The 13082-nt window shown below is 47.6% G+C and overlaps 1 protein-coding gene across 6 annotated transcripts in view; it reads left to right on the forward strand.

Annotated features, from left to right (window-relative positions):
• The first annotated feature begins 6821 nt into the window (after positions 1–6821).
• The window catches only part of AFF1 (ALF transcription elongation factor 1), a 194707-nt gene continuing 188446 nt past the window's right edge, over positions 6822–13082 (forward strand). For 2 of the 6 annotated variants that reach the window (XM_051820177.2, XM_017347448.3), the window contains exon 1: positions 8036–8183. In XM_051820177.2, the coding sequence (XP_051676137.2) occupies positions 8108–8183 (76 nt within the window). In that variant the 5' untranslated portion in view covers positions 8036–8107. Of the gene's footprint in view, positions 7093–8034; positions 8184–13082 lie in introns of those variants that run through there. The other 4 variants (XM_051820180.2, XM_070047916.1, XM_051820179.2 and 1 more) reach the window with 4 other exon arrangements.

A 13082-nucleotide genomic window follows, 5' to 3' on the forward strand; every position in this document is an offset into this window, starting at 1 on the left:
AGCACCATGGCTCATTTGGTTAATCCTCCGCCTGTGGCACCAGCATCCCATATGGGCGCTGGGTTCTAGTCCCAGTTGCTTCTCTTCCAGTCCAGCTCTCTGCTGTGGCCCAACTGCTTGGGCCCCTGCACCCACATGGGGGACCAGGGAGAAGCACCTGGCTTCAGATCAGTGCAGTGCCAGCCATAGCAGCCATTTGGGGAGTGAACCAAAGGAAGGAAGACCTTTCCCTCTCTCTCTCTCTCTCTCTCTCTCTCACTGTCCATAACTCTACCTGTCAAATAAATTAAAAATAAAAAATAATTGGTGCCCTTGGATCTGAAATCTCTTAAAGGACACTTGAAATTTTGTTTCTTTTCTCATTTGAGTACTTCCTCAAAAATATTTCAGTATGGATCCTTGTATGAAAAATTTTCAGCAAACTTGTATGCCCGAGGCTTAATATCATCAGTCTCACTATGCCTTTATATTTTATTGGCAGTTTAACTTTAACTGGCATGTTATTTAGGATTCTAAACATAACATTCTAGGTTCAAAGTTCGTTTGTGTTTCAGGAGCTCACTGCTTCTCTTTTCACAACTGGAGGCAGGCTTGGCCTCCTGCACCTGCCTGTCTGATGGATCCCAAGAGCGTCACCGGCAACACCTCGACCTCCTTGACCTTCAGCAGGCTTGTGGGGTCTCAGGGTCTAAAAAGTCAGATCAGAGCCTGTGCTGCATCTTGGAGGTCACCACAATGCCCCACTCCTACACCCCTTTCCCTAAGCCGTGCTTGGTGCTAGAGGCCTGCAGGCAGGTGGCCAGCGACCAGGGCACGTTGAGTGGTGGTGGCCATTGAGTTGTTTTTTCTTTTTTTTTTTTTTTTAGATGTATTTATTTATTTGGAAGGCAGAGTTGCAGAGAGAGAGAGAACAAGAAAGATCTTGCGTCCACTGGTTCACTCCCCAAATGGCCACAACAGCTGGAGCTGGGCTCATCGGAAGCTGGGAGCCAGGAGCTCTTTCTGGGTCTCCCACTCGGGTGCAGGGACCCAAGGACTGGGGCCATCTTCCACTGCTTTCCCATAGCAGAGAGCTGAATGGGAAGTGGAGCAGCTGGTACTCAAACTGGTGCCCGTATGGGATGCTGGCACTGCAGGTGGCAGCTTTACCTGGCTACACCACAGCACCAGCCACTTTTGTTCTACTTTATATCCTGTGCACTTTGGATGTCCCTTGCCTAGGTTTATTGTGAATAAGCAAATAAATAAGCCTTAAAGGAGATTTTTTTCAAAAGGGGGATATAGAACATTCTAGCTAAAGGGAAAAGAAATCATAAGACAAGGCATAGAAGTAAAAGAATACCAAGGGTAGCTGTTCATGAGAACAAAATGTCTAATAAAAGTAATTTAAAAGCAAACATCAAAAATGTTTAATACAAGTGAAGTCAAAAAGACTGAATTAAGAAATAGTCTGGAATGGCTTGCGTGTAGAGTGAGGAATTAGTACTTAACTCTCCCTGCAATTGCCACATACCTCTCAGGACCAGAGATACACGTAAGGGGGTCCCTCAGTGGCACTGGGGAGGACTGAGTAGAGAGAGGAGACGGGGCTGGGACTGCGGAGCTGTGTGCAGCGATAAGGGTAAACTTGCACACAATAGGAAACCCCGCCAGGTCACTGGAAGGCATGTTTTCTGCAAAGCGTTCATGACAAAATAGTTACTTTAATTATAATAATTGTGCACCCGGTATTTCTTACTGCAGGTTCATATTTGCATATCTGCCTCCCAGGTAGAGACACATAATGAGGAATTCCTCTATCTTCCCACCATCTCTGCCTAGTTTTCTGCATGTTTTCTTCCATGGCCTGAGGGATTATGACTGAACCCTGACTGTCTGCAGTGCACTTTTATACGGCAGCCACAGTTATCTTTCTCAAATGCAGCACAGGGGCCGGCATTTGGCACAACAGTTAAAATGCCACTTGGGGGGCCAACATTGTAGCACAGCAGGTAAAGCCACCACCTACGATGTCACCATTCCATATGGGTGCTGGTTCATGTCCCTGCTACTCCACTTTGATCCAGCTCCCTGCTAATGGCGTGAGAAAAGCAGCAGAGGATGGTCCAAGTGTTTGGGCCCTTGCCATCCATGTGGGAGACCTGGAAGCAGCTCCTGGCTCCTGGCCTTGACTTGGCCCAGCCCTTGCCATTGCGGCCATCTGGAGAGTAAACCAGCAGATGGAAGATCTCTCTCTCTCTCTCTCTCTCTCTCTCTCTCTCTGGCTCTCCCTCCCTGTAAACTCTGACTTTTGAATAAATAAATAAATCTTAAAAAAAAAAAACACACACACACACACACTTGGGATGTCTGCCTCCCATATCAGGGTGCTTGGGTTTGCATCACTGCTCAGATTCCAATCCAGCTTCCTGCTGATGCACACCCTGGGAGGCAGCTGGTGATGGCTCAGATGCTTGGGTCCCTGCCACCCACGTGGGTGACCTGGATGGCCTGGCCCAGCTCTGCTACTGCAGGCTTTTTGGGGGTCAACCAATGGATGGGAGATCTCCTTCTCTGTCACTGTCTTTCAAATAGCAATGAATAAATAAAGTTTAAAAAACAGAATGCAACACAATCGAGAGGCAAGTCCCACCCACTACATGTAGGCTCTTCCTCCAGCTCGTTTTCATCGTCCTTAGTGCCACATGTCTCCTTCTTCTCATCTATACAGCCATCCCTCAAGTCAGGCCTTTTTTTTTTCTTTCTTTTAATCAGAAGTATATGCTCAGTTATTAATTTGGATAGGATTTATTTGCTCTTTGGGGAAAGAAATTAACGCCCTTTGAGATATGAAGGTACTTCAAAAATTCATGGAAAACTAAATGAAAAGATCAGTTAATTTTGGTGCAAAAATTTTGAAAGCTACGCATTCAGGGAGTGTTCAAAATTTCATGGAAAACACTTATGCATGGGTTTCAAAAATTTTTTTGCATCAAATGAAACTAATATTTCAAGAAATTCTATTTTAATTTTATTTGAAACATTTTAATTTCATCATTCCATGAACTTTTTGTTTTAAAGATTTATTTGAAAGGCAGAGTTCCAGTGAGAGAGGGAGAGAGAGAGAGAGAGAGAGAGATCTCCCATCCACTGGTTCACTCCCCAAATGGCTACAACAGGCTGGGGCTGGGCCAGGCCAAGGCCAAGAGCTGAGAGCCAAGATCTAATCCAGGGCTCCCATGTAGGTGCAGGGGCCCAAGCACTTGGGCCATCATCCTTGGCTTTCCCAGACGTATTAGCAGGGAGCTGGATTGGAAGTGGAGCAACTGGGACTCAGACTGGTGCCCATAAGGGATGCCAATGTCAGAGGCAGCGGCTTAACTTGTTATGGCACAACACTGGTCTCAAATCATGAATTTTTTTTTTTTTTTTTTTTTTTGACAGGCAGAGTGGACAGTGAGAGAGAGAGACAGAGAGAAAGGTCTTCCTTTGCCGTTGGTTCACCCTCCAATGGCCGCCGCGGCTGGCGCACCGCGCTGATCCGATGGCAGGAGCCAGGTACTTATCCTGGGCTCCCATGGGGTGCAGGGCCCAAGCACTTGGGCCATCCTCCACTGCACTCCCAGGCCACAGCAGAGAGCTGGCCTGGAAGAGGGGCAACCGGGACAGAATCCGGCACCCCGACCGGGACTAGAACCCGGTGTGCTGGCGCCGCAAGGCGGAGGATTAGCCTAGTGAGCCGCGGCGCCGGCCTCAAATCATGAACTTTCTTGAAGTCTCCTGGTACACCAGTCATTTTGGAGTAAGGTAATTTAAAAATTTTTTAACGATTTATTTATTTATTTATTTGAGATGTAGAGTTACAGACAGTGAGACAGAGACAGAGACAGAGAGAGAGAGAGAAAGGTCTTCCTTCCTTTGTTTCACCCCCCAAATGGCCATGACTGCTGGAGCTGTGCCAATCCGAAGACAGGAGCCAGGATCTTCTTCCAGGTCTCCCATGTGGGTGCCATCTTGGGCCATCTTCTACTGCTTTCCCAGACCATAGCAGAGAGCTAGACTGAAAGAGGGGCAGCTGGGACTAGAACCGGCACCCACATGGGATGCTGGCACTGCAGGCGGAGGATTACCCTACTATAGGAGCCAGCCCCAAGGTAATTTAAATTACTTGGGTCTTGCCGACTGCAGAGTTTAGGAGTATTTCAGGTAGGCCAAGCAAACAGGTGGCCAGGTTGAGATGCCAGGCACGTTCCCAGCCTGTCTCTATTTCAATGTTGTATTCTCGTCCCCCTGGACTGTTCAGGTGTTCAGGTGCTCTGAGAACACAGCTGATGAGCTTCTATGAATCCCAGGGGCTTCACTTGTTTGTTTTCCAATTTTAAGAAAAATCATGGCTGAAAATTGTCAGATAACACCCCAGGAGCCCTTGCATGAAGGAGCTGTTAAAAACTATCATCCTTGTATCAAAAGAAGATTCCCCCCCACCCCAGTTCTCTTTTAAAAATATCGCCCTTAGCAGAAACATAATCAGAAATGTATGTGACTAGGTGGCTAAGATTAAGAAAGTGCCAGGATGTCTTTGAGCATGCTAAAAAGTGACTGCAGAATTCCTGTAATGAAGAAGGTTGAGGAAAATGTAGTCAAGTTCACTAAATATGTGTAGCTATAGGATAAAATTCCTTTGGTTCATGTAATACACTCAATCATTTAGACACAGTACAATCACTTTTAAAGTTTTATTCGTGTATTTGAAAAGCAGACTGACAGAAAGAAAGAGAGAGAGCTCTTCCACCCACTGGTTCACTCCCCAAATGGTTGCAACAACCAGATCTGGGCCAGGTCAAAGTCAGAAATCAGCAACTCCACCCTGGTTTCCCATAGGGGCACAGGGGCTCAAGCACTTGGGCCATCTTCTGCTGCCTTCTAAGGTACATCAGCAGGGAGCTGGGTTGGAAGCAGAGCAGCCAGGATCTGAACCTGCACTACTGTATGGGATGCAGGCATCTCAAGTGGCAGGTTAACCCCTGGGCCACAAAGGTAACCATTTTTAAAACTAGCCTGCTTGTTAACCACTTCTATAAAGTGATCTTGAGAAAAAAAGGAAGGAAACAAACAAGCAAAAAACTCACTGGGATGGCCATCTTGCTTTTTTATTTTTTATGAGAAAATTAATTTTTATTTAAAGCGTTTTAAATGTCACCATTCAGGAAACAAATGCAGAGAAGACATGCATCTCCCTTGTTTCTGTGCACCACGGGAGTCTCATGAAAACAGCTTTGCCTTTGTCCCTGTTGTGGCTTAAGAATATTCATATAAATGGAAGGAACCACCCTCCAAACTCAACCGCATCATCAACAAAACCTGGAACTCCCTCTACTCTTAATACAGGAAAATAAAATGACCAAATTTCTCTGGAGATCATCATTAACTGAGCTGATTACAACTCGAACGCACTGTAAGAGGTAGAGGATGACACCAAAAGAACAGAAACAAGAAAAAGAGCTTCGGAATGAAGAGGTGTAAACCCTCGGAATAAAATAGCACCCTGCTTATCTGAGGGTACCTATAGACAATTTCGTAGAAAAATGGAATCTAAGCTAGCGTGCATTTCCCATGGAGTTCTCTGATGACCACTGGTGTGCATATACATGTATTTTACAATACAATGCATTACTTTTGTTGTTGATTAAAATAGGTGTCAGTCTCTCTTAGGAAGTTTAAAAAATGCCCAGAGACCCGCCCGCCCGTTGGGGGTGACTGCTGTTCTACCCTGCTGAGGAACAACCTCCTAGGTTTTCAAGAGGAGACACCACCAGATTTCATCAGGGACCCCACAATTACTGGAGCTGTTAAAGTAAATTAAAGCAATCTCACCACGGGGGCATGGGGAGTAGCGAGTTTTGGAAAACAGTCCATGGGAAATTAAATCAAGCAACCAAGGGCTGCACTTGGAAATGCACACAAATGCCTATCGGGTAGCTCTGCCGTTTTGTAGGCAATGACATTTTTTTTTTTTTTTTTTATTTCAAAAAGGAAAGAACACGGAGGTCGCCGCGGAGGGACTCATTTTCACACATGCTATGCGTGGACTTTACACATTGCGTTTCAGTGAGGTGACGTTGGTCATCCAAAGACTTGGCACCAATTTTAGACTGTTGGGGGGTCGGGGGCCGCCTCCCGCTCCTGCACTGGGGAGGCGGCTGGCGGTCTAGGCGCTCACGGCGGAGGGAACCCCGCAGCGAGCGCACCAGGCATCCCCCGTCGGCTCTCCCGGGTCTGTTTGCCGTCGGGCGTCCCCGGGGTGGGGCCGGCGGAGCGCAGGAGCCCCGAGGCCCCGGCGGCTCGGGACACCGAGCGCAGCGGTTACTTCTCGGCCCTCGGGTTTCGTTCATTAGGAAACGGGAACGATTGCTCTCTGTGCTAAGACTGTGGTGAAGGCGAAACCGGGCTGCGTGCGAAAGCCCCTCATAAACTGCACTAGGATTCCCCAGATGTTAGTTATTATCGCCTTTAAAGGGCACGGGATCTTGTTTCAATTGTTCATGAGATCGCCAAAAAAAATAAAAAAGGGGCTCCTTGACACTTAGAGTCGGGAACTTGACCCCGAGCTTAATCCGGCGGCAAAGGCGAAGCGTCCTCGAGCCCCCCTCAGCAGCCTGCGGCAGGGTCCCCCTCGCGGCCCGGCGCGGTCGCCGCAGCCTCGGTCCCGCGCAGCCCCCGGCAGCCCCGCGACGCTCCTCGCCTGTGGGGCGGCGCCAGCTTGAGGGCCGGACCGGGCGCAGCGGGCACCGCGGCACGGGCGCGGGCCGGGGCGGGGCCTCCCGCGGGGGCGTGGCCCGGCTCCCGGCGTTCCGGGGCGGCTGGCGCGCCGAGCCTGCGAGCGAGCGAGCGCGGCCCCTGCGCACTCGGCCGCCGCCCGCGCGCGTAGCGGCCGGAGCTGCGCTCTAGCCTCAGCGGCTCCGGAGCCGAGCCCCGCGCGAGCCGCCGCTGGACCCCGGGAAGTCGCGCTCCCCTGCGCGGCCCGGCCGCACTCTTGCCCCTTCCCAGCCGCCTCAGGTCAGGGGAGGGCGGAGCTGACGACGGCGCACCGCCGGGGACTGGACAGTCTGGAAGGTAAGCGGCGCCTTGCGCCCCCCGGCATCGGGGTCCGCCGGGGCCCTGCGCCGTAGCCGGGCTGCTTTTTCTCAGAAGGCCAGGCGGTGCCCCTGGCCGCCGACTTCCCGCACGCTGACTCAAGTCCCTGGCGTTCCCGCTTTTCCTGTGGGAACCTCCCGGGAGGACGGGCCCGGCGGGCGCGGAGCACCCTCCGCCCCCACTTGCGAGTCCGCGGCAGGTAGCGCCTCGGGCGCCTAGGCGCGGGGCCGGCCCCCGGGCAAACCTCCGCCGCGCGCCCCGCGGATGGCCGGGCGAGGTCCCTTGTTGGAACCTGGTCCTCGAGTTGTGTAACCAGAGAGTCCCAGAAGTTTCTGGAGGGCTCAAAGCGGGGTTCCCTCTCCTCTGCGCCGTGCGCCGGTGGAGATCCGTGGCCCCGCTCGCGTCGCGCTCGGTGGGAAAGAGGCGTGCGTCGGCGGAAGGCAGGCTCCAGGGCCGGGATAGAGTTGGGGGGCTCCGGGGCTGTTCGGTTTCTCTTTCCGACGGTGTTTCTCGTCGGGGGTCCGGTTCCAGGCTTCCCGACGATGCGGGCGCGGATTGGCGACCTGGAGGGGGAGAGGACTCAGGTGGCGTGTGTGGCTCCTGGTTTACCTTCAGGGCAGGTAGCTAAGGAAGATGCCAGGGCTCTTTGAGAGTCTCGGTCATGTGAATTTCACCGCCACCACCCCCGCGTTGTTCTGCCGAACCATCCCGGGAAGACCCCCTGGCTTTGGAGGTGGAGTTGTGAGCGAGTCCCACGACCTGCTTGGATCGGGGGTGGGGGGTGGGGCGGGAAGGACCTTGCATCCCTTGGTCGGATCTAGTCTGATTTAAGGACAGGGTGGGGTTATTTTAATCCTGTCGGTGCACGTTGGAGGGACGTGATCTACCACTGAGAGGAATCGGGCACATTTAAAACCTTCAGTGCGAGCGAGCCGTCAGTTAGGGCGAAGACCCAGTGTCCCAGGGACGGTGGCAGGGCGCGCACAGCTCAGCAATGGAGGCGCAGAAACAGGCGGAGGCGGCCGCGACGGGTGCAGGATTATTTGAGCGCTCCGTGGTGCACGGTGAAGGTAGGCGGGGGGCGGGAAACCTTTCAGACCTGCGTGGTGTCCGACTGGGTGGGGATAGAAGGCATGAACAGGAGCGAGACCTTTGGACTCGCGAGTCTGCTGGTCTGAGGCATAGAATACCTAGGCACGGCCCCGTGTCAATGTTTACTTCCTCTGTCTAATGTATTTCCTCCGCTTGCCTTTCATCTGTAGTGGGAAGGATTCCTTGAGTGGATATTCTGGAAATAGACTCTCAGGAGAAAATTCTGGATGGTTCGCCCGCTTTCTTTTAAAGGTGTTGTCTCTTTGCCAGTGTTCGAAGATACATATACAGAAAAGGAATGCAGAGAACTGAGGGGGTGATCACTCCAGGCAGCAGGAGAGAAAGCAGAGAATAGCTAAGTAGTTTTCACTTGAATTCGGCTAGCATTTAGAAATGGGGGTTGGTAGGCGGAATAGGCAGCAGAGATCAAGAGAAATCCCGTCCGTTGGTTCACTCCCCAAATGCCTGCAATGCCAGGAAGCAGGAACCGAAGCCAGGTCTCCCACACAGGTGGCAGGAACCCAGTTGATTGAGCCATCGTCACTTCGTCCCAGGGTCTGCGTTAGCAGAAAGCTGGAGTTCAGCCATTTTCAAGGAGATAGAGGGTTTGGGGACACTTGGGACCACGAGTGAGTTTGGATACTGGGGACTGTTTTCATTTTTCAAGTAAAATTTCCAGGGATGATGAGGCTGCGTGTATGTGTGTAGGGGGTACTTGCAGTTTTGTTGATATGAATCCTTTGCTTTCAACCTGCAAGAAGAAAAGGAACTGTTACGTATTAGGGTTAATGTCTTACTCGTGCACTGTAGCAATTGAATTTCTGGCGTCTTTGGTGTTTGTCATTTGCTTAACTCTTCTACCTAAGAAAAATACAGTTTTGAAGACTCACAGAGTGTTTACTTGGAATGCAGAGGTCACCAAGAGACTGAGAATTTATGGTAAAATAAAGTCCAGGTTAACTTAAACATCACTTTTTCCTCCAAAATGCATGTATTATTTTTGCCACCAGAAGTCACTGTTCCACTATGGGGTAGGAAGACTATATCAGAACGGGCTGTCTCTTCTTTTTCCTATCTGTTTTAACTGAATTTTGCAAATGGCTGGTTGAACTAAAAGTTACTCTTTTATGAACTAAGATGTTTGCTTAATTGGATTTTGGATTAAATTTGGAAGAGACTATTCAATTAAAATAGTCATGAGTTGCATCACTAAAAGGCACCTCTGCAGATCCAGTTTAGCCATGTAATTGCTCATTTGAAGTTACATGTTGCATATTGCCTTGACGCTTGAAAAGATAGGTGAAAAAAATGAGCTAAAAACAGCAAACTTGTTTTCATTATTTTTTGAAAATCAAGTAGAAGGAGTTTCAGGCTTAACTCCTGTAATTTGTAATCTTTCATCAGACATTTGCATAATCTCATATGAAGTTGGTTAAATGATAAAATCCCAGATCTTGAAGTGGTTTTATTATGCTTTCACATTTTAAAAGGTGAAGCAAATTTATATATAAATATTTGGATCATTATAAGACACACACAAAGGGACAGTATACCTTGTGGATATCTTTTTTTAAAGGAAGACAACGTAGCTAGAATTTTTTTTTACTATTGAGGTCCTACTGTGAAAACTGTCCTTGAATTTGAATTCATTTGCTAATTTAAATATCTGTTGCTGTGGATTCACTTGCCAGCGGCCATCTTGGCATGGCCTTTTCATTCCACCACATCTGTGGAAGCTAGAAGCCCAGAATTCCCCTGTTTGAAGGCCCTAGATGATTCAATAATATTTCAGAAGATTGAGAAAATGTGTTGCAGAGGATTATTGGGAACTACATTTATCGCAAATATACAAAATTTAAATTTTGCAGATACCTTTGTTTTTCTCATTGAATTATAAATTCAGCAATGGTTTCTGTTCTCAAATCACATTTCATTGGCAATGTCTTTCTTTTTAATATTTAAATATTTTTTATTTGAAATGCAGAGTAACAGAGAGAGAGATGGCTGCAATGGCCATGGCTTGGCAAGGCTGAAGCCAGGAGCTTCATCCCCATCTCCCACATGGGTATGGGTACTCAAGTACTTGGGCCATCTGCTGTTTTCCCAGGCACATTAGCAGGGAACTGGATCAGAAGTGGAGCAGCAGGGACTCACTCACAGGCTCCATATGGGATACCAGTATTGCAGGCAACAACTTTAATCCATTATACCACAACACCAATTCTGCTATAACTTTGTTTTTAAATTTTTTAAATTTATATTTGAAAGGTAAAGAGACAAAGAGGAAGAAGGAAGGAAGGAGCAAGAGAGCTCTTGTATCTGATGGTTTACTTCTCAAATGCCTGCAAGTGTAATAACTGGGCCAGGCCAAAGCTGGGAGTCTGGAACTCCTGAGTCTCCCATGTGGACGGCAGGGACCCCAGGTACTTGAACCATTACCTGCTGCCTCCCAGAGTACACATTTTTAGGAAACTGGGATTAGAAACAGAACTGAGACTTGAACCCTGGCACTCCATTATGGGATTCTGACATCCCAAATGGGAATCTTTGCTGCACCAAAAGTCTGTTCTTAATAGGCTTTTTTTTTTTTTTTTTACAGTTAGTAGGAACTTGTTTCATTTTACTACCTTGAATCTTAGATTTTACTAAAATAGCTTACTAAACAGATAAACACTGTAATCTGCTTATTAAAATTATAAATATGCAGTTCTTTGTAGCTGCACATCTTTTATTCCTTATTAGCTGTTTGTATGTGCACCTCAGATTTGTTGTAGACTTGACACTGTGAAGCTCCAAGGCCAGTTGGGGTTGTCAATAAGAGTTTCTGTCTTGTGCCTTAGGAGAGAACGCCTTCAATAGTATTCTCCAGGGGAAGAAAATCAGCTGATTTTCTTAAATTATCTGGCCCACTTTACACATGACTAAGGATTTCTTGTTAGGGTGACTTTTCCCTTAAAGAGTCTGAGATTTTTTGTGACAAGCAGAGGCTGAAAGAAGCAATGACATCATCAATATAATACTTTATATTCATCCCTGATACCTCATATGTATTGAGGATCCTCTGTGTGCCAGACAGTGCTTTGGAGAAATTGTGATAACATCATGATTGGGAGAGAGGTGGAGCTTGCATTCACCAAACACTGTTTACCAGTGGCTTCCTCAGGCCATATCATTTAAGCCTAATTGCAACCCTGAAGTTGGAGCTCATTTTCCATTTTAAAATCAGGAAATTGAGCTGAAGGTGAGTGATTTGACTCTGACTCAATGCCTGGTGCCCTTTCTGCTATGGTACACTGTGTTGGCTATGTTGATATGTGGTTTCCTGTTTTTCAAGAATTACAGCTCGACTTTAAAATATAAATAGTGTTCTCTTTGTCTAAGTAATTCTTTCTGATCATTATGGAAATAGGAAAGTATTTACTTTTGCATTCTGGATGTATATGTGTGCCTCCAAAGGAAGATATTATGCAGGCCTGTCTAATACACACATGGTATTTATTTGCATTAGAGATCATTACCTTCCTAAAAATTAATGAAGGACCTTGCAAGCTGATTTTTATTAAAACTATTAAACTATTAGTTATCTCACAAAAGTTCAGTTTATAGACTTTTGAGAGCATATTCATTCTATTTCCTTCAGTTATGGTCATGGTTCTCAGACTTACAGGGTACACCAGAATCCCCTGGAAGGCAGGCTTCCTAAAACACACATGTGCCCTCTGCTCCAAGAGTTTCTGATTCAGTAGGTCTGCGGTAGTGCCCAAAATTTGCATGTGTAACATGTTTGCAGGTGCTATTGATGCCGCTATTTTTGGAACCACACTTTGAGCACCACTGCAGCCTAGTTAAAAGCGGCATTTCAGAGCTGGACAGTGTGGGTTTGAATCTTGTTGGCTGTGCCACCTACTACCTGTCAGACCTTAGGCAAAATACCGAACTTCTTGTCAAGAACTGTGAAAGCAAGATTTTACCCTACTTTAAAGCTGATAGAGTTATCTGTCACAGTTTCATGTACTTCTGGGTGAGAAAGGAATGACTTTATCTTGTCACAATGGCTGGAGCAGGCATATCAACATTTTCACACTGGTGTCCTAAGCCTCAATTTCCAGAGTGGTGTGGAGTGAGCCAGTTGACACCTTCAAACTCAGTGAGTTGCATTCCAGGAAAAGAATCCTGAGTTTAGAGAATCCTACCTTTTTTTTTAGATTTATTTATTTGAAAGGCAGAGTTACAGAGAGGTAGAGGCAGAGAGAGAGAGAGGTCTTCCATCCACTATGTTCATTCCCCAAATGGCCTCAATGTCCAGAGCTGCGCCGATCCAAAGCTGGGAGTTTCTTCTGGGTCTCCCATTCGGGTGCAGGGGTCCAAGAACTTGGACTATCTTGTACTGCCTTCCCAGCCATAGCAGAGAGCTGGATCAGAAGTGGAGCAGCCAGATGTAAGCCGATGCCCATATGGGATGCTGGCACCGCAGGTGCCAGCTTTACCCACTACACCACAGCACTGGCCCCAGAATCCTAACCTTTTATAATTGGCAGTAGCATATTTGCCCTTGATTCCAGAAGGAGACATTGTCTTGATTGTACTGAGAAGTAGAAATGCTGGTCTTTTCTCCAGGAGACATCCCTGTTCCAAGATCACCTACTGAGCAAACATCCTGAAAGATAATTGAGATCACAGGCAGTTATTCCTCTGCTTCTAAGACCTGCAAAAATGCCTCAGATCCATGGGAAAAGTATCTCCCAGCACTTTTATTATTCTGTTTTTGTTTTCTTTTTTGGCCTTATTACAATGGGGGCAAACAATATAGTAGTATCTATCTCTCATTGGCAAGTTGAGTAGATTAAAGGTACCAAGATTTGGCAAGTACATGGAAC

The sequence above is a fragment of the Oryctolagus cuniculus genome, chromosome 8 (genome assembly GCF_964237555.1).
Source record: "Oryctolagus cuniculus chromosome 8, mOryCun1.1, whole genome shotgun sequence".
Lineage (NCBI taxonomy): Eukaryota > Metazoa > Chordata > Mammalia > Lagomorpha > Leporidae > Oryctolagus > Oryctolagus cuniculus.